Here is a 24,164-nt window from a genome sequence, read left to right as displayed (position 1 = left end):
CGGCGAGGCCGGCGGGTGCGCGCTCTGCCCGGGCTGCCCAGGGCGGCCGCGGCCCCCTCTGCTCTGCTCTGCTCTGCTCTGCTCTGCTCTGCTCTGCTCTGCTCTCCTTCCCTCCTCCTCTCCATCCCCTCCCCGCTTCCTCCCCGCCGGCCCCGCTCGGCCTCCGCCGCCGGCACACCCCTGCGGTGAGTGGGAGCTGCCCCGGGCCCTGGCGCGGTGGGTGCCGGGGTCGGGCCGTGCCGCCTCACGGGCTCTGGCGGGGGTTCCGCCGCTGCCGCCAGGCTCCGGGCTCTGCCGGGCCCCTCGGTGAGCCGGGAGCGGCAGGACCGTGCCTGCTCTGTCCCAGGCGCTGCTGCTGCGGCTCAACTGCAGCTCCGAAACCGCTGGTAGCGAGCCTGCCCTCGGGCGGTGTTCGAGTGGCTCTGGGTGGGTCACGGGGCCTGGGAACCTTCCGTGGGCACTGAAGGACACAGCGGTGCCGCCTGTGTGCGGGTCTGCTCACCGAAGTGGTTTTAAAGGGAGGGCATTTGTGCTTTTCTGCCCAGGATAGTTCCTTATTTTTCTGGTTTCTTTTGATAAAACTGTATTTTCATTCAGTCACAAAGGCAGGGTGCGTTTGTGAGGGATAGGCCTGAGGGTGCCAGTTTGCTCTTGCTTGGTCTGTAAGGGGGCGAGAACAGTCCAGAAACAGGCTGTGTGGAGAGGCTGGGTACAGGTCAGGCTGTAAGGAATTCCAGTTCTAGCTGGATCTGGAATCTCTGCCAACACACTTCTTGTTTTGGCATCAACGTCAGGTGGAGATTTAAACCATAAAGGAAGGGGGAAGAAGTGGTGAAGGTCACTGTCTGTGGTAATGTGCTATATCCTGATAAAGAGCTTCTGTTCGTATTTATTTTTAGTTTGCTTTCTGTACACTTGTGATCTTGATTTTCTTGTTAAGTCTGTGTAGCATGGATTTAATTTATATACTTGTGGGTTTTTTTCCTCTCTGAAGTTGTAGTTTGCATGTTTCCAATGTCTAAATGCTCTTAGACAAATATGTGAAGTAAATCAGTCCTAAGGTGTGGGGAGGATATGCACTGAATTTTAACCATGGAAAGATTTGGAAAGAAGACAGGTTCTCTTATCTTTAGGGCTACTTGGCTGATGCAGAAGAGGCACCTTAATTTAAGTAACTTAATTTCATTGTTCAAGGATTCACAAGACTGGGAGTTATTTAGTAATGGTCTGTGTCTTTTATTTTAAGTGAACTTATGATTGAGTGTGTAGGTTTGGCTTGTTTTTGTTTCCAATAAGCCATGTTTTAATTGCTTTATAGAACTTGGATTTTTTCAGAAACTAACTAGTACAGTGTTAAGGAATGGGGACACCTGGAAACTGATTTTTCTTTTCATTTCTTTAAAATATTGAAAAATATTAACAGACAGATACTCTGCTGTTTAATGAGAGGTCTCAAATCTGGTTTGCATTTCTAGGTACACTTTAATTATCAGTCAAGATGGATATCAGAGGTGCTGTGGATGCTGCTGTCCCAACAAACATCATTGCTGCCAAAGCTGCTGAGGTTCGGGCAAACAAAGTAAACTGGCAGTCATATCTCCAGTAAGTAAAGCATTTCCACATTCTTTTCCCCCTTTCAGTGTTAGACTTTTTGAGATTTTAGGCTCCAGTGGAGCCTTATGTAGCAGTGAAGAATGTTCTGTCTGCATGGAAGTAGTTGGAAAAAATCTGCATTAAATGGAAGTGGCTGTGGAAAATTTTCTTATGACTTATTACCAGAAGGGGAACTCGTATCAGCTGAATGCTGTAATAGCAAATGGTACAGGTTTGCACAAATGTTTGGTAAAACTGTTTCTTTGCCTGATAATTCACACACCAGTCTCAATTTCAGCCTTATTGTGTGACTGCTGAATGAAGAAGTGTTTCTAGTAATAATTGTCTTAAGTGTAAGTGTGGTATGTCTGTTGCTGCAGTGCTTTTTGTGGGAATACAAATTGTACTAGCAAAACTGGAGTGGTGTCCAGGAAAAGAAGCTGTACCTTAAGTAAAGGAGCATTAATTCTGGAGGACAAGTTAAGCAAGCAAATTGGGGAGTAGGCTGAAACAAATGCTTCAGTCTGGGGAGAGCTGTGCTGCTGTTCCAGGCAAGCTCAGAGTTTCCTTTTGCATGGATGTGATGGCACCAGGAGAAGCAAGAGCAGTATTGTCCTGAGAGGATGTAGAGACAAGCTGAGGAAAAGTTTTATGGGTGAAGGAGGAAATGGGGAGAAGAAACAGACTTTCACTAGTCCTGTGTACTCTGAAGTGAAATGAAACATTCTTGCAGCCTGTTCCTTGTGACAGGTGGGTATGAGAAATATTGACAAAGTGCAAATTACTTTTTAATTAATTGCTTTGTAACTAAATAGGAAGAAATCTTCATGATTGTAGAGTCACATTCCATACTGATGATGCTTTCTGATTATCAACATTATACCACTTTAAAAAATAGGGGTTTTTTTTTCAGATTGCTGTGGTACATATAAATATGTCATATTTGCAATAACCTTGCAAAACTGTACTCATGTAAGCTGAGAAATGCTAACCCAGTGGAATCTTACTAATAACTACCTGCTTTGCCCTGTGCTGTGTATTTCAGACTTGCTTATTCCATTCATTGAATTGTATTACTCTTTTCTCTGTGACTCTATATCTGCATGATAAATCTGCATAAAGGAACTGATCTTCTGAGAACTTTTTTTTTGCTAGGCTATTCTTAAGATGGATCAGTTCCTGGTTGAGTGTGGTGCTCAGTGGCATTGCAGGCAAAAGAGAAAGGTTGGGGCGGTAACCTGGCAGTGGCAGCTCCCAAGCACTTGTCAAACAATCTAAGTGGCTTTTGCTGATACTGTGTGCCCTTTTGTCTGTCTGACAGGAAGTGTGTCCCAAGGACACCTGGACAGCTGTTCCTGTGCTGTCCTAGGGCAGTCATGGTTTGCAGTTACTTGGGATAAAAGTGGGAGTACAGTTAGTTGTTCACTGTTCATGGAAAGGAATATGAGATTCTTTCTCTGCTTCTCTAGTGTTTCTATAGGGCTGGTGAGAAAAATCTGTTACTTTTGTATAGGGGATGACTCTATTTGACAAGGAGTTGAATTTGTGTGGTATTATTTGTTTGGCTATGTGGCCTGCTGTTAGTAATTTTAATTTATTCTTGGAATTGTCTTTCTCTGGTGCAGTGTGTGAAACAGGGAGTTTAGTTTATGAATCTGGCAGCAAATTTTTATATAACTTCTTTTGACCAGAGGGCAGGGTTCCTTTTTGGATTTTACATGTAGAATTTGACTTGGCTTTGTTCTGGAATCTATGAAGAAAGAATAAACTAGTTATTTCCTCTCTTGGAGTTAGCTAGGTTTTGGAGGCTCTTGTAGTACATCTGGGTATTATGATCCTGTGAGAGGATGAGTGAGACTTTTTGAGGCTTGGTGTCCTTTGTATGTCAATAACAGTGTGTCTTGTTTATTATTGCTCTGAAATAAATGTAATTTTTTTGTCTTGTATCTACTGAGGAACAAAGCCTGGCTGTCTGAATAAGTTGGCTTCAAGGATTGACTTAAATGATGCCAGAGGGATTGTGGAGCTTCTTGAGGATAACTTCTTCTTTGCCTGAGGAGTTTCCTTACAGTGAGTTATTGAAAAGCATCAGCAGAACTTGTGGTGCTTCCAAAGGAAATAAACTCATACCTTGATTTGGACATGTCCTTTTTTACAATGGACAGGTTTGGATGTGGTGGTGTCTTTTAGGCTGAGCTTTAAGGGGTTTCTTGGAAAGTCAGTCAGTGCAGTTATTTGATTCATTTCTGGAATGAAGCACATTATTAAATGAGTAGAAAGTACTTTCTCTGATGCACCTGTTAGAGGCAGGTCAGAGTGGGTTTTTTTGGTCTGGTTTGTGGAGAAGGAAAATGGGGTGCTTGAAAGGACAGTTCTCTTCCTTTTGAGCTCCTTGTTCTGATTGTCTGTGCACTTACTGTGGTAAACTTGCATATAAATATGTATGAAGGAATTATTTCAACTCATCAGATGTTTTTAAATGAAAGGAAATATTTTTCTTTTCCCTAAGTTAACACATCAACTCAGGTGTGACATGATTTTTGCTTCTTAAACATGATTTATGCTTCTTAAACTAGAGGCAGTATTTATGTAGTTGAAGAAGCTGTAGATAGTACTTAGTTGAAGTCAAAGAATTTCACAAGAAATTCTGATGAAGTGTTTTTTCTCCTCTGCCTGTGGCAGCTGTGTGTGTGTAAAGTGCTTTGAAGATTGCATCACTTGCAACAGCATTGGGCTCAGGGTCACACAGAAGGGCATCTGAAGTTCTTTTTTTCCTTTCTCTGTTCTTCAGTGCAAAAGTAAAATGGCTCACTTGTAGCTGGTCAGACTTCAGTAGCCTGACTTTTCTTGTAGAGTCAGTTCAAGCTAAAGATTAACCGACACAGTGTTTATTCCATCCCTGAAGGTTGTAACTGTAAACTAAATATCAAACTACACTAACACACAACTGCTGACTTTTGATGTTTTTTCTGTATACTGTTAGATATGACAGTTGTCTATATTGCCAGCTTCCTTGTGTGTTCACTGCTCCTTACAAAATGAGGCTGTGGAAAAAAAAACCTGGTGCTAAAATGTATCCTGTCTTTATGTTGGATTCCAGCTGGGGTCTGTGTCTGAGGGAGAGGAAGGTAACAAAGCTTGTAGCAGTGGAAGGTGATGTGTGGGTCTGCCTGTGGAAACTTTAGTTCTGTGTGGACTTTGCTGCCTTTGGATCTTGAGGCTGGTTGCAGTTCAGAGGTGTGGGTGCCCTCCTGGAGCTAAGAAGCCATTTGCTTTTTTGCTCGGTGTGGTTGCTTTCAGTATTTGCCTCAGAGGGTCAGAATGCCAGGGGAGGGTGTGTTGGCTTGCTTGAAGCAGGTTTGGGTTTGCTTTCTTAGGGTAGTAAAAGAGTTCTGTGGAAAATTGAACTTGTTTCAGAGTTCAGCTTGCACCTTACTGCACTGTAGGTTTTCTAGATACACTGCATTTGACAGTACTTTATATTTAATCAGATGAGATACTTGATGGCTAATTTGTACATGGTTTCCTGTGTGTTTTCAAATGCTTCACATGCATGTTTGTGAATTCTGATGCTAGAATATCTGTTCTATTTTCCTGGGGGTGGAAGAACCTTCTAAAGCAGGTTGAATATGTCACATTTTAAAAGTCAGAGGAAATATAGAAGTTGTCTTAGAGGAAATATAGAAGTTTACTAATTTGTAGTATGTGGGGGATTTTCTTCTGTTTGGTTTTGTGGTTTGTTTTTTTTTTTTTTTCCTCCTCAAATCTGGTTGAGTCTTGTAGAGTACATTCAGTCTGTTTTACTGTTTTAATTTTGTAGTGCTAAAACTGTTGAGCAGTTGGATACATTTAGTGTCTCTAGTGCATGCAAAGTACTGTAGATACCTGGATAAAAGAAATTATGCCTTGATATGGTAGGTTCATATGAGCTTCATATTTGCTGCATAGATAGTCAATTTTTTTAATATAAAAAACCAAACAAAAATACCCTAACCTTCAGAGTGTCTTGCTAAATCATCCAAAAAAAAAAAAAACCCAAAAAAAAACCAAGAAAAAGGAACAAGAGTTGATGGAGGAAATGCACAACTGAAAGAAGTAATCACAAGATTCTGAGTCATATTGAGTGATCAGGTGGATTTAAAAATGGTGGTCTTGCAAATTCATGCTTTCTGAATCCTTGAGTTTCAGTTTTGTCTCCTCTAGCAAGTGCTCTCAAAGGCAGCTCTTGGTATCCCAGGAACAGAGCCTTGAAAGGTGCTTACAGGGCTCCTGTCCTAAACCTGATATTCTCAGGAGGAAAAAAAGAAGGGAGAATTGACATGTTGAGATAAAGAGACTTTAATGGAACAGAAAAAGAAGAGGAAAAAAATAAGAAAACAATAATAAAGGGTTCATACTAGATCTGCAAGACAGAACTGTACCAGCTACTGGGAAGAATATTAACTATCCCAGCTGAAACCAGGACACAGCTGAAGCTCAAAATGACTTCTATCTTGGCAAAAGACTGTAACACATCCTGGAAAATAACAAGTTAAATGGCTGCTAGGAAGAGGGATGGAGGGAGGCTTTGGTTGCTTGTTTGCTAAAAGGTGCTGGGAAATTTCTGTTGCTTTGAAGAGGGTGTGAGGAAAATGTGTAATAGCATCATGGGACTCAGTATCAGCTGTCTGAGTCTGAGGCTGTTCTGCACTTTCTCATGATTTTTGCTTGGTTTTTCTTAAAACCCCCCCTTTAAGGTTTACTGTATAATCAGTAATTTCAATTTTAAAATAAGATGAATGGAAATAGATGCATTTGAAATTACTAAAACTATTAATCAGATGTATGAATTTGTTGATAAAATATTAACAGCTTGTTTAAAAAGCTGTCAGATCCCTTGTAATGTTTTGTATGGGTTGGAAGATGTATTTTTGAATGGCACTAACAAAGTGATAAAGAATAAACTTTACTGTCTTTTTTTCCTTTAACAGCAATATCAATCCCCATATCTTTTTTCTTTTTTTTTTCCTGTGCCCTAATGTAGGATAAAAGCAAAAGCTTGAAAGCTTTTTCCCTTTGCAGTTGGCAGACCTCTTCTAATAGCCTGACTGTAAAGAAATATCTCTCTTCATGGGCTGAGGCTTTCTCCAGCATTAAAGCTGAAAATTAAGGGTTTGTCTTAGGTCATGTTTGAAGTGTTTTGTAAATGGCAATATTCTTATAAACAAGCAGCTTATCTGGTTACTTTTGTATCAGTATGATCCATGAATTCCTGGCTTGGTCAGCATTATTTGGAACAAAAGAGGCTTCTAGTTAGTGGGTCTTTAAATTCAATGTTTGTGGCAGATGAATTGTCCAGCTCTTTCCATAACTATTTAAATCCAACCTTAATAGGCAAGAAAGAGCATAGGTCTGTCTAAAAGGCATGGTAGCAGCATGATCATCATTGGCCAATCCCATATGATTCATCTATAATTATTCAAGTTTTTGCAGAAGCTGGGCAAGGGCTATCCTACCACTGGCTTTACGAATCTTCCCTCTAGTAAATCTTGGTTGTCTTTCCTCAGTGCATATGAGGATATCTGTAACAAAGCAGCTGGAATATAGGAGTAGCACACATGGCACTGGACTACTTTTGTTCTTTGCTTAAATAGTAAATAGATAAAAGGTGGCTCTGTGATGAGGTCATACTCAAGACATAATCATTTAAGTAAGAGCAAAGAAAAAAACTTCATTGTAGGTCTTAGTTTTCTGTTTCAAGAATCCAGGTGAGCCAGTTGGGTAAAAAAACTGAACACTTCCTGCAAAGCTTACAATGATTTTAATGTAATCTCTAGTCATGGAACATCTGAAAACTTGAATATGGAAAAGATGGGTGAAGAGTCCATGCTATGTAGCTTTGCAAAGTGGAAGAGGCATTTCATTCAGTGGAAATATTAAAAGGAGATGAGTCCTGGAAATAACTGAAGCAGGAGTGTCTAATGCTTTCATCCCCTGTGACTGCGTGTGATTTTCTTCTTTCCTGAAACCCTCTTGGTATTACCTAGTAAAGATAGTCACCTATTAAAATCTTGGATAATTTTAGGACTACTTGATTTAAAATTACTTTTCTTACCTGACGAGTACCTGACTGTGCTATCTTGACAATTTTTTTTATTTCTTGTGATGTGAAGCTTTGTATTATAAAAAACCCCAGCTGAGTCTACAGCTTTCTGAAATAGCACTGATATGGCAGTAACCACTTGAACATTAAGTTGAAGAGAAGATTAAGTAGACATCTGTTATCTTAGAGGTGTCCACAACAGTTCACTATATCAAACCCCCTTGCTATGTGTTTAGATGAACTTGCATGCATATCAGTTTTTAAACTCAACATAGGATTAGTGAAAGCTAAAAATAAATTAGGAACCATGATCTCTGTTCTCCTTACTTCAGTGCTTACAGCAAACTTAAAGTAACTATTAATTTTGTTTTTCAGCACTTATTTCTTGGTTGGATTAGACTGTTACTCATGTTATGTATTATCATTTTGGCATAACATGCTAGCTGTGTGTAATTCAGTTCTTATAACTGACATTGCGTTCAGCCCCTGGAAGTTTAAAAATTATTTGGAGAATGCTGTTCAGAGGTGATGCATAGGGAAGACTTTTGAGAGATTATTCCACCATAAGTTTTAAATTTTTTTACATGAGACCCTTTGCAGGAAGGAGCCTGTTACATTGTTGTGGGCTACAGTATCAACCATATCACTTTACCAATGCTGTATCTCCTCTGCTCTGCCCTCGCAAGACCCTGCCTGAAATGCTGCATCCAGTTCTGGGGTACTCAGCACAACAAAGACATGGACCTGTTGGAGCAGGGCCACCAAGATGGTCAGAGGGCTGGAGCACATCTCCTGCAAAAACAGGCTGAGAGAGTTGGAGTAGTTTAGCCTGGAGAAGAGAAGACTTTGGGGAGACCTTCCAGTACCTCAGCAGGGCTTATGAAAAGGAGGGAGAGAGACTTTTTGTACAGGTATATAGTGACAAAACAATGGGCAATGGTTTTAAACTGAAACAGCGAAGGTTTAGATCAGATGTTATGAAGAAATTCTTAACTGCAAGGTTGGTAAGGCAGTGGAACAGGCTGCCCAGAGAGTTGTGGCTGCTTTATCCTTGGAAGTGTTCAAGGCCAGGTTAGACTGGGCTCTTTGAGGTTGCTTGCAAACCAAACCACTTTATGATTCTGAGGTAGCTCAAGATGAAGGAAACAAGGTTTGTATGGTGGGTTGACATTGACAGGTCACCAGGTGTCCATCAGGACAGGACACACTCCATCAAATGAACAGGGGAAAAAACATCACAAAAAGCTCGGGTTGAGGTGTGAGGACAGGGAGATCACTGACCACTTACTATCATGGGCAAAACAGGCTCTACGTGGTGAAATTAAATTCGTTTATTGCTGATTACATGGAGTAGGTTAATGAAAAATAGGAAAAAAATCAAAGAACCATCTCCTACCCTCTCCCTTCTTCTCAGGCTCAACTTGACTTCAGCTTCTCTGCCTCCTTGCTTTGAGTGGTGTAGGGGAGTGAGATATGGAGGCTGTGGCCATTTTATAAGACTCAGTCTCTGCTGCTCCTTCCTTCTTACACTCTTCCCCTGTTCCATCGTGAGGTGTCCTACTCATGGTTGATGGTCATTCAGAAACTCATCCAGCATGGATCCTTTCTGCAGATTCCAGTCTTCCAGGCATGTACTGCTCCAGGCCCTGCAAGAAAACAAGGTCACAGGTCTTGCAAGAAAACCTGCATGAACTGCAGTTTCCTGTAAGACACATCTATCTGCCTGCTCCAGCAAGGGTGTCCTCCATGGGCTGCAGGTGGATCTCTGCTCCACCTAGGACCTCCATGGGCTGCAGGGGGATCTGTGCTCCCCTAGGACCTCCATGGGCTGCAGGGGCACAGCTGCCTCACCATGGTCTTCACCACAGTCTGGCTGCAGGGGAATCTGTGCATCACCTCCTCTCCCTCCTTTGTGCACTGATCTGGCCGTCACAGAGTTGTTTCTTTCACATGTCCTCAGTCCTGTCTCAGCTGCTGTTGCACAGCAGTTTTTACTCCTTAAATGTGTTATCACAGAGGTGCTACTGTCATTACTGAGTGGCTCAGGCTGGCTCAGTGGTGAGACTGTCCTGGAGCTGGCTGGAACTGGCTCTGTCTGACACAGGGGCCACTTCTGGTGTCTTCTCACAGGAGCCACCCAAGCAGTCCCCTACTAACACAGCCTTGCCATGTGAACCCAGCACAGTTATTTCCAGCTTACTGTTCGTGTTACTTACAGTTTAATGCTTTGTTTTTCAGAGGTCAGATGATTTCGGGTGAAGACTGTGAATTTATTCAGCGCTTTGAACAGAAAAGAAATCCAGAAGAAAAACAGGAGTTGTTGCAAACAGAAGGCAATCAAGTAACTTTCTTTTAATGAAGTCTCTTTTGGATATTCAAATCTACTCTTACTTTATTGTTGTTAACTGTATGCATACAGTTAAGATGTTCTAGAATAAATATAAAGCTTACTATCGTGATTATTTTTCCTTAGATATGGGTTGGATGTTATTTCATTATTTTTAAAACCTACTAAATAATTGTTAAAATCATCTGCCTTTGACTCTGTTGTGGGACTAACTAGCTCAAGTCTTCCCTCATCCCAGTTTACTTAATCATGCACACTTGTACTTGAGTCACTTCTTGTTTTTGAGATTTTTTTCTTTATAGTTTATTGATGACAGCTGCTACCAGTAAGATTGCTGCTTAGTTAGCTAAGCAATTATAATTAGTTAGAGCATGAAGTCCATTGGCTGCTAAGGTGGATTCACTTGGACATGGGTGTCTTGTGTCATTGTAGGCATGGTAAGATATGAGACCTTTGCATTGGACAGAGCTGATTAGGACTGAATCAGTCCTTTGCCCTTATGGAGACCAGGCAGGATGCCCAAAGACATTTTAATAACATTTGAATCCATAGAATCTCAGCCTGAGGTTCTAGCACAGAATGTCAGGCATCAAGAGGATTGGGAGAGGCGGAGAGGAAGGTGGAGTGTAGATGCTTTCAAAACACAAACATTTATGGCCATTTTTTCAACTTTAATTTTAGGCTGTTTGTTTTGGTTTTGTATTTCTCTTCTCTTGAAATTGTGGTGTGTTACTGTTATCTAATGGATCGTAGTTTGCATAGTGTGGTGTACTTTATATGTTACTACATAATTACAATGTAGCAGTTCAACATTCAATTTTCTTTGTGGTTTAGCTGAATTTGGTGAAGGGGGAGGAGGAAGTGTAAAAAGTAATGTTGGAACTATTTCAGCCTGTTGCTGAAATTGTAACATTCTTCAAAGAGGAACAAAGATTTTTCTACATAATTACTTTCTTACTATATAGTAAGTGAATAGAGGAGTTACCTGTCTTCCTCCCTCCATTCAAACTGCTGAAACTTTTTTTGTGCTCTTAGTTGCTGTTCTGTCAATTTACTTGATATCACTACGATTAAAAGAAGGGTGCTGGGGGAGGCTTTTCTAATCTGACTTGCAACCAAGTATGTTGGTGACTTTCACTAGCAAGTACTTATTTAATTTGAAAGCCATAAAACAATTTGTAAAGGGAGCAACCAATGTGACAGGGAATTTTCTTTGTGAGATAATGTCAAATGTATTCATCTCTTACTGAAATTGAATAAGATGTTGGGATGCTCAATGCTTATGTAAGACTTAACTGTGAATTAATAAGATCCTGTTTTATATTATCAAAAGGAACAAAGACAATTGCTAATATTAATTTTAATGTCTCTTATTTTTCTAGTGTGCTAAAACATTTATAAACTTGATGACTCATATCTCCAAGGAACAGACTGTTCAGTACATTCTGACTATGGTTGATGATATGCTGCAAGTAGGTCAATAATCTGTATTATTTTTAAGTCTTTAAATGCATGCTTGAATGTTTCCTTAGTGTAATTCATGTATTTTCAGGTGTTTGTCATACTGTGTTAAAAATATTCTGCTAAATTTTCAGATCCTGTCTTCAGAGATTAAATGCTAGACCTAAAGTTATAAGGCTAACTTAGCTTGTACTATGTTCAAATTCTGGAAATAAAACAAACTTTTATGCTTGTCTGTTTGTTCTCAACTATGTTTAGTTCAAAACTTAGTTGTTAAGGCTAGTGTTGCATAGTAGTTTCATTTTATGTGATCTTAATTTGCAGATTTTTTTTCTAAATACTTTTTACATTTGATATATCAGCTTATGTTGTGTTAGACTTGTCTGTGTTACATTAATGGTAGGTTTGGTGATCTTAAGGGTTTTCCCAACCTAAACAATGCTGAAGTTCTGTGACTTGTGACCTCAGCCCTTTCCTGTGGCATAGGGAGGATATGAACTTGTTAAAGCTTTTCCTTTGAAGGAGTTAATTTGGCTACCCTCAGCAAGAAGGTGTAGTTTCTGCAGCATAAGGTTTCCAACATAAGCTAGGTGGTTTGGGACATGTTCTGAAATTCTGGATGGTTTAATTATAAATGAGGAACTTTTAATTCAGTGTAACATACAGCTCTTTGTAGCTGTGGACAACAGTGCCTTATACGAGCAGGCTATTAAACTTGGTCTCAGACTGTTGAGCTGATTGAGATAACTCAAGAAGAGGCTTTACCCAGTCAGATAATCCTGCTTTTATGTTTCCTTGCTCTGAAGTTGGCTAAGAGAAGGCATTTGGAGTGATGTAACAAGATGAGTTATGTGAGGGTTTTTTCCTAGTATTCACATATACTATCTGTGTTTGACAGTTTCTCTTCTCCTGTTTTATGATCTATTTGATCCCAGGTTTCAGTGAAGTGTGTTTAGTGCTGTTGGTTTAGAGTATTGCCCTAGGAGGTGAACCACATGAGTTCTAGTTCCTGCTGTGACTATTCAGTATTACAACAGGCAAGTTGAAAGCGTGAACCTCTCCACAGTTTGTATAATATGGGGACCATGGTGTTCTTTCATGTGCCTGTCTGCACAATAGAGCCCTAAGTGAGTGCCCTGACATCTGGGCTAATAGGATAATAGCTAGTGGTGGTGGCAGCAATTTACTTGTCTGTAGCTTGGTCACTTTTTCTCATTAAGTTTTACGTTTTGTCAAGTGTGACACAAACGTTGAGAAGAAGAGAAGACCTCTGCTTCTCAGAGATACTGTGTCCTCAGCATCATTCTTTGATTAGGACACTGGGTTGGGGATACCTTGTTTTGTTTTACCCATTGGATGACAAACTTTGGCTCAGTGTGTGAGAACTCTGTTTATTATGGCTACTTTTGTGAGGAATTGGTCTTGCTTTCTGTGCATCAGTGGCCAGAGAAGTCATCATTTCACTTGCCCTTTTTCAGTACTTGTGAGTATTCGTAGGCCTTGTTTTGCTAATGTGCTTTGGTATTAGCAGATGGCCTGCAGCTAGAGTAGATGATAGCTGATGATATCTCCTCTGCTGTGGAGTTAATACCCCACAGGTAATGCTTTCACTGGCCCACTTTTGAACAGATGGAATAGTTGTAGGTAGTCACAGAAAGCAGTTTTGAGTAGCCTCTCTTTTGCTCTATTGTTTCTGTCATAGGTGGTTAGATGCATGTGTTTTCTGGACTTTATGACATGGCTGTATTTTGGGCCTTACCCTGTCCCAGAAGTGGCATGTATGGAATTCTTAGTGTTAAATGTAATGGCTTTAAATTATTCAGGCTTTATAGTGATGCAGCAGAACAAAGATATTGGTGCACACTACATATTTGCTTTTGTTTGGAATTTAATGCCTTTTTCACTGTAGAAATTCTGCTTTAGTATCCTGAAGGGTGTACTGACTTGCAATGCTGTGTGTGATTGCATTATTCAGGGGTTCAGGGATGCTGGCATAGAAGGCTTGTGTGAAGGCATCCACATGGCATTATCTCAGAGTTTCCTAACTTGTGATAACTCCATTCTGCAAGGCTGAAACAGGACTTCTGTTTTGTTTTGGTCAAATTCAGGGGTTGGAACATACAGCCAGTGGTGTCTCATGGCACATTTTCAAGGTGTAAGATTCTTGTCAGAAAGCAGCATGTTGGCCAATAATGGTGAATTTAGGGCAGGGTCTCTGCAGACTGCCCAGACACAAGAATCCACAGTATCATAGAATCATAGAATTGTTTGGGTTAGAAGGATACCTTGAAGACATCTGGTTCTAGGCCCCTTGCTGTGGGTACTGATACCTTCAGCTAGACCAGGTTGCTCAAAACCCCAGCCACCTTGTTCTTGAAGACCTCCAGGGATGGAGCATCCCCAGCTTCTCTGTGCAACCTGTTCCAGTGCCTCACAATCTTTCCCTAATACCTAAACCTACTTAGTTTGAAGCATTCCCCCTTGTCCTGTCAGTACATGCTCATGTAAATAGTCTTGCCACATTTTTCTTGTGATGGATATGAAGTCTCCAATCTTTGTTTGACTCATCCTAATTCGGTACATTCAAAGATTTTAAGCAAGAAATTGTTCAAGGACGTGGCCTTGACTCCAAGTAAATTTTGCCTTGAGAAAGTATGTTTGCTGCAGTTTCATGAGATGAACAAATAATATTTGAAGTTGCTTTTGACAGCTGGAACTTTCAAAAACTATCGCAGGTAGCAGAATTCAGCTTTTGTCTGATAATAACTGACTGCGGTGCTTCTCTTATTTTTCTCTTCTTTGCTTGTGAAGTAGTAGAAATTATGTCAACTCTGTTTTGAGCTCACCAAAAGCTTACTTGGGTGTCTAGGATTGTTCCAGCAGTTCTACTTACTGATTTGATGACCTTTGTAAGAAAGATTTATTTTGAACACTGGCAAACATGAAATTAGTGTTGTGTTTACCATATAAGATTATCACCCTTCTGCTTACTTCAGAAGGTGGAAAGTGTTAGCATATTGCCATCCTTGAGGAAACATTTCTTCCTCTCTTCATCTGATAAATTCTTGAAGCAATTTCTTTGGATTAGTGACCTTGTCACACTGCACAGTCTGTTACTTAGGAAATTTCTAAGAACCTTCACTCTAGTTGGTGCAGGTAGCAGTATCTCCTGAACTTCATTATGCTTCTTCAGAAATGACAGCTGCTAAATTATTCAACTGTTGATGCGAGAGCTTCAGAATTTTCTTTTCATTAGTGTAGTCAGTAGCTTCCTTGGAAGGTGCAACACTGCATATTTCAGGGCCGTGGGGAGTTTTCCACTCCTTCCCTTCTGTCTTGATCCTGCACCTTAATAGCAAACCAGACAAGTCTTCTGTCTGTCAGCATATTGAAATTATTTCAACATTTCTGCTTCCAGACTTGTCTGTCTTAGTTATGTTGTAAACTGAACTCTTTGGTCTGGTAAGTTTTGATCTTTCTTAGCTAGACTGTTGAGCACATTCAGATGCTAACAGTGATTTATTTGATCAAACTGCCATTTCTCATCAAGCAAGTGCTCACAGAGTAAAAACTCTCCACCAAAGGCTGTGTTCCTGAGATGTTACTTTTATTTATTTCATAATTTTTACATCAAATTTTGAGAACATTTCTGGGTGCTTTTTTATGTAGAAAATGTAGATCATGTAGAAAATGGATCACTGTCAGGGTTGTAACTGGCAGATAACTGGTGACATCTGAGCTTCCCCAGTCAGTGATCAGGGCAGCAATTTGCAGCCTGTGTGGTGCAATACTGCTGTGGCTCAACCCCTGCTGGCAGCTGAGCACCACACAGCCACTCACTCACTCCTGCAGCAGGGGGATGGGGAAGAGAATCAGAAAAGTAAAAGTGAGAAAACTTGTATTTTCAGGTAAGGACTGTTACTTTCAAGGAATTGGTTGAAGCTCTAAGGCTTTGTAAGATGTCACTGTTTGAATCATGGATACATTTGGGTTGTCTTGTGCTTAATGGATCATATTTCAGCAAAGAACCTTGCCTAGCTGATTCTTCATCCCTAGAGTTAATAACAGGGTGCAGAATTGATGGAGAAAAGCCTTTCTAGCTAAGGGAGTTTGAAAATTAAAATGTCTGCACAGTGGAGACTGAGATACTGTCTTTTTGTGAGTTTCTCATTTGCCTTTCTTGATAGTAGTTGTGTACTTAGTGGTAGTAGTTTGACCTCAATGGGGAGACATCTCTTCAGAAGGAAAGCTTCCAATCCACCAGGAAGCCTGGCTGGAATGCATGTGGAAATGCTTGAGGAAAAGCAAGAATTCAAATGTGAGATTTTTTTGGGACTGTCTGTCCATATTCTAGGCTATTAGGAAACAGCAGAGATTTTCTCCTTCATGATTGTATGGCCTGTTCTCTGGCCTGCTGTAAAGAGAACTGTAATAGCTGCTTTACATAGTGATTATTAGGGAAAATACTTGAAGAGGCTGTCCCTAGTGCCCAAGCTCAGGTAGTTGTGGTCTCTATGGCTCAGGGTTGGAGCCCTGGAGAACAGACTTCTGGTGGCAGTGCCCTCTTATAGATATGCAAGTTGGCTGAGATAACTGCTGAATCAGCTGCAGCCTGATCTAGGAGAGAGCTGATTTCCCATTGAGAGGAATGGAAAGGTTCACTTACGCCCCTAGGGTTCCACTTGTAGATGTTGAGCAACAGGCTCTTGTGTGGAAGTAGCAGTACATTGAAAACTTTGTGAGGATTTTGAACAAGCATAATTGATTAGATGAAGAGTAGTGTCATTCTTAAAAAATGACAGCATTTATCTTATTTCTCATTTGCCTTACTCCACTTGCATGTTCAGAAGAATATGTGGTTTGCTCAAGCAGGTATTGCAGTACTGATACTTGAGGCTTCAAGGTTTGTTTTCCCACCCCAAATCTCCAGTCTTAGTGCTGAAATGAGCTGTATCCACAAGAAATTTTTCAGTCTAACTGAAGAGTTTCTGTGGGCCCTTACAAGCCAGGATACACTCTGATAATCTGTGCCAACATACCAAGGAGCAAATAGCTGCTTTATGTCAACTGCTTTTACAAATCTGTCATCTGTTCCTCTCTCAATTTTTACAGGAAAATCATCAGCGTGTTTGCATCTTCTTTGATTATGCAAAACGTGGTAAAAACACTGCATGGTCCTATTTTCTGCCAATGTTGAATCGACAAGATCTCTTCACTGTGCATATGGTAAGTTTTAAATGAACCTGTCTCTGAAAGTGGTAGAGAAAAATGCTGGCTCTCTTTTTCTTCAGGAGGTTTTGGAATTTGAAACTAAACTTCTGCCTGGACTGGAAAGTTTTCTTCTTGCAGTCTGGATGAGTCATTCTTAATATAAGTGTCACCTAACCACAATTTAAAAAGCTAAGTTACATTGTTAACTGGCATTGGTTTATTTCTGGGAGATTGGCATTGGTTTATTTCTGGGCAGGTTTTAAAAATTCAGAAAAGCAGGGACTTCAGAACAATAAGTACAGTAAAACATACCTGAAAATCTTTTATCACAACTGCCATTCAATGCTGTAAAATATTAGAATTTAAATTCTCATCTTGTGCTAAGGAAGTATCTTTACCTCGATGAACCTTATTTTGTCATATGCTCAGTTTATCAGCTGACTCACTGGAAGTGTAGAGTGAGAAACAGAAGTGCTTGATGTTGTTCCAGTGCTGCTCAGCAGCAGCTAAAACACTGACACATTCCCAGCACTGTTTTGGACACCAGTCTAGACCACAGCATCATATGGACTGCTATGAAGAGAATTAGGTCCATCCCAACCAAACCCACAGCCATGTGCAGCGTATTGTTTCTGCTGTGCTTTGACTACTACTACTGTTTGCTGCTCCTGTATATGGAGTAGCTTTTCTGGAATCTTAATATTCTTCTGTTGTCAGTGGTGAGAACTGGATATTTCATCTCAGCACATTTTTTTTCTTGTGGGCCAAAACTACATTTGTGTTACTCTAAATTCCTAGTGGACACCATAGTTTCCAACAGTGAAACTTAATATATATTATGGCTTGAGGAAGAGAAAACTGCACAGCTATGACTTTTTCTACACTGCATATGTTTGTGCTGGAATGATGTGGTAGAGTCAAATCAGAGACTCAAACTAGAAACCCACCACCTGGTCTCCATTTAGGCTGTGGGGGCAGAACTGGTGCAAGCCATGCTGTTTGCCCTGGTGTGTGGCCAGTGCAACTGTGTTTGGGGCTGTACAGCAACTTGAACAGTGAGCTGGCTTGTTCTCAAGAAAAATGTCAGGCTTGATTTATTTATTTAATCAGGTTGACTGCATGGATGTGAATCAGTTTTCTTGATGTAGCTGAGGGAGGAGGTGGCTGGGGTTCTTTATTGGCCAATGCAGTTTGTTTTGTGAGTTTTTTGGTGGTAGTGCTACTGAAGACCCATCCTGCAAAACTGCAGTTTGAGCATTCAGACAATGCTGACTGCCCAAATAGGCAGGTAAAGCATAATTTTTAAACCCTTGCAGTGCAAACTATTTAGTCTCCCTGGAATGGTGTTTTTTAAACATATGGTGTAGAAATTTTGATGGTCAGCATTTCTCTACTCAGATTTGTGTTATTCAGATATTGTTTTCTTTAGGTACTGCAAAAATATACAAATAACTTGACACAGAGAATCTTATGTGAAGAGAATCCACTTAAAGTGGACACTATTTAAGTTTCCTGCCTATTTTACCTTTTAGTACAGTGCACGTTTTTTTAAAGCACATGAATGTTTTTAAACACAAATTTTAGGATTGTGTGATTTTTGTTTGTTTATTCTTCTCCTTACTATGCACTCTGGAAGATTTTTTGATGCTGCATCATTACATCTGATGAGACAGATAAAAATACTCATCCTCCGTGTAGGCTCAAATTCTGCTAAGCATAAATGGTCTCATTCAGGAGCCAGATAGCAGTTTTAACTCAGAAGAATTGTTGACTAGAGAGCTAATATCTTGTGTTTTAAAGCTGGAGGGATTTTTTAGGGTGACTTACTTGCATTAAGAAGGGAATCTGACACATTTTAATGTAGCAATTATTGTTCCAGACTCATACTTGTAATCCCTCTACAATCAGTGGTGGTGGTGCTGCTGCACATGTGAATGCAGTAAGGTGACAGGTGGCTGGAATAGTGTCCTCACTGCATCATGGAACCATGTGCATGCAAATGAAGCCCTGCTTCAGTAATTTCTTGGTTGCACTGTCTCTTTATATGTTAGCTGGCTCAAATGCTTTTGCAAAGTAACTGCAGGCTGCTGTGTAGATTGACTTCAAATATGATTTGGAAAGTCCGATGTAGAAATATACTCTTGTTTAAGTATTCTTAAAGCCATAGGCATAATGAAAATTCTTAACCTGACCACATTTTTACTCCCCAACTTCATTCTTAAATTGTACTCTCCGTTTTACTTTTGCGCTCTTCTTTTTCTGGGCTTGAAACTTCTCCGTTCTTGAAGATGACTTCCTTCAGTTTAAGTACAAAAACACTTCAATACCATGCTACCATTTCTACTGGCATATGCCACATTGCTTAAATCAAGCCTGCATGTGTTAGGCCACCAAGTGTCTTGCTTTTGATTGATTTCTGACTCTAGTAGTGTCCTACAGCAGTAGCCCATCGACAGCTTCCCTCCATCTCCTTCTGAGTTCTTCACTGGTGCCTTGTGAACTTCAACAGCTACAGGTAACTGATAACGGGCACAAACTGTCCCCTACATAGAAAACAGGTAGATTTCTATAAGGGACTAACTTTTATCTAAAACTGGTTTCCAAAGTTTAGAGAACTTCTCACTGAAATTGCTGTGTTTGAAAAATCGGTTTATTGCATTCTTTTTCAGGCAGCAAGAATTATTGCCAAACTGGCTGCTTGGGGGAGGGAGCTTATGGAAGGCAGTGACTTGAATTACTATTTCAACTGGATTAAAACTCAGCTTAGTTCACAGGTAAAAAGCTGCTTTTGTTTAAACTTCATAGTAACTTTGGAAACTTTCTAAAGAATATGAATGTATAAATGTGCAAACAAGAGGTATATTTTTGGTTTTGTTTTTTTTTTTTTAATGATATTTTACTTTGTCATTTTAAAGCTAAATATTCTTTATTCAAGCACTTACTTTCTAGCTTAGTATTTTAAGTGTTTTACTCCAGTCCTTGAAATGTAAATTAATAATAAATATTTTTGCCTTTTCTGTTGGTTACCACTAAGAAAAAACTTCTGGACACTGAGAAAATATGAGATGAGAGTTAGTTGTCTTGCCTCTACTATTTTGGTTATCAGAGTTTTTTGCTGGGAAGAAAAGTAACATGGCAGCAGAAATTGAATATCAAAACCTTTTTCCAGTTTACTGTAGTACAAAGCCTTTACTTTTAGTCCTGTGTCTTCTAACTGCATAAATTCCAAGTTACTTGGACAGTGTTTTTATAGTATTGGCTCTGTTTGAACCATGAACTTCTGGCTTGTCCTTCAAAGATGAATCATTCTCCTTTGCATTAATTTCTGGACATTTTTCCTTCAAAACAGTGATTTGTCATTCATTCCTCTTAGTGCTGTAGTAGAAGTGGATTCCGGAGAGCTGAAAAACATTCAGTGGGTTTATTAATGGTATATTTTTCATAGTTTTCTAAACTGGGCTTATTAAAGAAGAATTTTTTTCCCCCTCTGGAATGAGAATCTTTAAGTTGGAGTTTCCTTCAGAAAGGTGCAAGAATACAGTTTTCAAATTCTAAGATAAATAAATGTCTTGAATAAATCCACACTTAAATCATTAAAAATGTTGATGTACCAGATCAGTTCCAAGCTTGTTCTCCCAGACATGAAGTGTGTGTGGGAAATCAGTACAATATATTAGGGTAATATATTAAGCAGGAAAAATATTGAATAGATATTCTAATTTTTTTATTTTTATTTATGACTAGAAAGATTGGAGAACTGAAGGAAACTTGGTAACAGCTGTTCCTTAAGGGCGAAGAACAATTCTGATTTTAAACGTTTTTTTTTTTTTTTCCTAGAAACTACGTGGTACAGGGGATTCAGGAGCAGTCTCCACAAGTGATGTGAGTATATCTTTGAAATCTGTCAATCTGCTATTTTGGGCAGGTGATGTTCACTCCTTGGATTAATGTGCAGATCTCTTCTGGTGCCAGTGATAAGAAGTACTTGGAATCAGAACTGTACAGCAGAGTGCCAGGTGATGGCGCCAAGAAACAAAAGTATTTTTAAGCACTTCATTTCACATAGAATATTGGCAGTGGAAGTGTATATTTTACAAGTTAGTTTGTCTTGTTAAAGCTGTTGATGTGTCTAGGATTCTCTTTGTTAAAATTTGAAAAAATTATATAAAATTAATTTAATATTCAAACAGTTTTAAGTCCCTGACTTGGTAATCTTAGCGGTCTTTTCCAGCCCAAATGATTCTGTGATTCAGTACTGTCTGTTTACCACTGAGCTGTTGGACTTGTTGAACAAACCTGAAACTGAGAAGCTTTTGGCTGTTGTGCTGTGCAGAACTCAGAAAAGGGCACATCAGATATTAAAGCTGATACTGCCCATAAACCACTGTGGCATGAAATTGCAGGAGTACTTTCAAAGCTGTAAGCTTTTCATATCTGAGTAGCTTGAATTCAGAGGAAAGCAGATTGTCCTTTTAGCATCAACATTTTTTTAAATACTGAATTTCCTGTAGCTGTAAAAGCTGCTGGGCTTGGAAATGAACTGAGGCAGTATAACAAATGCAAATGATCACCCTGACTGGATTTTCTGTGGTGTTGTGGCATGATGAGGCAGTTGATCATAGCTCTTGAACGTGGAGTGCACTTCAGTTTGGTCTTTTGTTCGTTTTGCAACCTGAAAGTGGTCACAGTTTCTCAGAAGATTTAACTTGGGATTTGTTGCTCTTCAAAGTGTAGTCATGGCTTTAGAGTGTTAGCTTCCTGTAGAGGAGAAACCTCCTCTACAGGAGGAGGTTTAAAGGAGGTTTTTTTCTACTTTAGGCCCACCTGGGGTTTAAAGTAGAAAATATGCTAGACTGTTGTTCATGACTTTGGGTAGAGCATAAAACAGTGGCCTGAGCATATAAGTTGAAGTATTTCAGTATTTCATGCACAGATCTCTGTTCCATAGTGTTAGGTGTCGTTAGACTGACAGCCTTTTGTCACACAGCCATAAAAGAATATATAGTTCTGCAGCACACAGCAGCACTTACTGTGAAGCCATGAGCTCTTCTGATGTGCTCAGAAATCAGTATTCATTGCACTGTGGCACTGCATGGATGTACCGTGCCATGGCAGGGACCCAGAGCAGCAGAGTGCAAATATATTTTAGATAATTAAAGTGGGTAAGTATTGTCTTAACTTCATTAGTGTTTGGATTCAGATCTAGCTTATGCAGGATTTTCAAGCAGGTCCTGGCTAATTTCAGAGTAAATTAGAGATGCCGTTGTAGCATTTTATACAGGAAATGAGAACTGGAATCTTATTATGAAATTTCAATTATAATGGTGTTGGAAGACAATGCTTTTATGACAGACTCTTTAAAAAGAAAACTCCAAGTTGAATGGGTTGGTGATCCAGATAAATTAATGCATTATTTGGAGTGGGAGATCGGTCTGTGTGTTTGTAGCTGTTTTATTTGCATGGAGTGTGAAAATGAATACTTTCACAGGGAAATTGATCTTCTAGATGATTTGAGCTTAGATGCACAGACTTAGCTTTTACATAAAGGACTTAAATCTCTCATGAGAGACACAGAATGAGTTACTCTTTATTTTCAATTCTGTTTATTGCCTCCTTTCTTTTCATATGGGATTGCCTAACTTCTTTACTTCATTAAATCTTTGAAAGGTTTGAGTTTGTATTATGTGGGTGAGCTACTATGAGAATTTCAAGGAAAAGGCTTATACGGAGGAAAAAAGCAAACAAGATTTTATCAGCAGCATATGTGATTAATGTATGATTAGAATCAGTGAAGGTAATGCTGACAATTGAGTAAGAAGAAAGAAAAACATGCTCTGGTAACTTTATTCAAACAGAAGACAGCTTTCATTCATAGATACTGAAGGAAGGCATGTTCAAATATTCTGATAATGTAAAGTGGTATTGCTTGCATAACACTTCTTTAATATTCAGAACTCTCTTCTTTTATGCCAGTAAAGCATAATTAGGGAAACTGTACTTCAGCTCTTACTACCTGACTCTTCTGGTAAGAAGTGTTGTTCTTTTCACCCAGAGTTCCCAGTATGTACAGTGTGTTGCTGGATGTCTGCAGCTGATGCTCAGGGTCAATGAATACCGCTTTGCATGGGTAGAAGCAGATGGAGTGAATTGGTGAGCACCTATTTCCATTTATATGGATATACATGCGTTTAGTAGTGCATTCCCCAGTGACCTTTATTGGAATAGAACTCTCTTGTAATAGACAGCAGCTACAAAAGAGATTTTTTTTCAAACATTAACAGAATCAAATAGACAAATGAAACTTGCACTGTTGAGGCATTGATGCAACTTGCCTGTTCAAGAAGAACTGCTTAAGTATGTATCTGAACAGGAATATAACCATTTGTCTTCAGCTGGAGATCTTCTGTTTATTTTTTAGTAGAACAGGGACTAACAAAATGAGTTTCTGCTAATCATCTGAATCTTTGAGTTTGGAATTTTTCTGTCTGGAAATATTAGTGAAAGGAGAAACATTTTCTAGAGCTAAGACTAATTTTTTTCCACATATGGCTTCAAGTAGGTCACTCTTTTATCCAATTCTCCTAATAAATAGCTTTGCATTAGGCTAGGATTTCAGCACTAATCTTATTTAAAAAATGCTTGCCTATAAATAATTTTTCTGCCATCTATGCCTCTACTGGGGATGGTTGGTACATAATTTCCACTTTAATGAAAAATAGCCCTTTACACTGAAATGGAGAAAAGTCAAAATTCCTACTGAAGTAAAATTTCAGGTGATGTTCCTGTGTGTCAAGGTGACACTGCTGAAACCAAGGAAGCTTTTTAATCAAGTATTAAAGCATTACAATAAGCCTGTGTTTCACCATGTTTGAACTGGTCTTAAACTTGATGAGAATGATTTTGAATGTAGATTATTTTTTAAAATTTTAAATTGAGTTATCTATTTCAAAATTGACCTGTAAATTGCTTATTAAATTTTCAAAACTTCAGCTTAGCAAACCATCTGCATGATGTCTTCTTGAAGATCTTGGGGTGCTATTATTTTTCTAGCAGTACTTTGTATATTTGTATCTATGAGCCATTTTCTGAGAACTTGCTGTTAAATAATGAATACTTTAGCTCATTGCAGACACTCCTGTGGACAAGTACAATTAAGGAATGAGGTTCAATTTGTGTAGATTTTGTTCTATTTATTTCTTCTTAAGTGAAGGAATGGCTGAGATTTCTCTGTTTCTTCCAGAATGACAAATAATGCTTTAAACATACCGGTAGAAAAACTGTCTTGGTTAACCAGAAGATGGATACAGTACCACATCAGTTCAAATGTAAAAAGCTGCTTTATGGCTTTAAGGCTAATGTATAAAAAGCATCTCTTTAAAAGATGGCTTTCTGAACAAGCTGCTTATACAATGATAAATAGTGATGCAGGTTACTGTGAAGTGTGTTGTATGCTCATCCTCAGCAGCTCTT

The 24,164-nt window shown here is 39.4% G+C and overlaps 1 protein-coding gene across 1 annotated transcript in view; it reads left to right on the top strand.

Annotated features, from left to right (window-relative positions):
* Positions 1-24,164, top strand: part of ATP6V1H (ATPase H+ transporting V1 subunit H) — a 47,592-nt gene continuing 23,428 nt past the window's right edge. Inside the window, exons 1-8 of the mRNA XM_058037583.1 lie at positions 1-185; positions 1,476-1,602; positions 9,914-10,016; positions 11,405-11,494; positions 16,596-16,709; positions 19,364-19,468; positions 20,532-20,576; positions 22,747-22,844. Of these exons, the coding sequence (XP_057893566.1) occupies positions 1,499-1,602; positions 9,914-10,016; positions 11,405-11,494; positions 16,596-16,709; positions 19,364-19,468; positions 20,532-20,576; positions 22,747-22,844 (659 nt within the window). The 5' untranslated portion in view covers positions 1-185; positions 1,476-1,498. The remainder of the gene's footprint in view (positions 186-1,475; positions 1,603-9,913; positions 10,017-11,404; positions 11,495-16,595; positions 16,710-19,363; positions 19,469-20,531; positions 20,577-22,746; positions 22,845-24,164) is intronic.

The sequence above is a fragment of the Melospiza georgiana genome, chromosome 1, assembly GCF_028018845.1.
Source record: "Melospiza georgiana isolate bMelGeo1 chromosome 1, bMelGeo1.pri, whole genome shotgun sequence".
In the NCBI taxonomy this organism is placed as follows: domain Eukaryota; kingdom Metazoa; phylum Chordata; class Aves; order Passeriformes; family Passerellidae; genus Melospiza; species Melospiza georgiana.
Note: the sequence above shows the minus strand (reverse complement) of the source record. Positions and strands in the feature narration are given on the sequence as shown.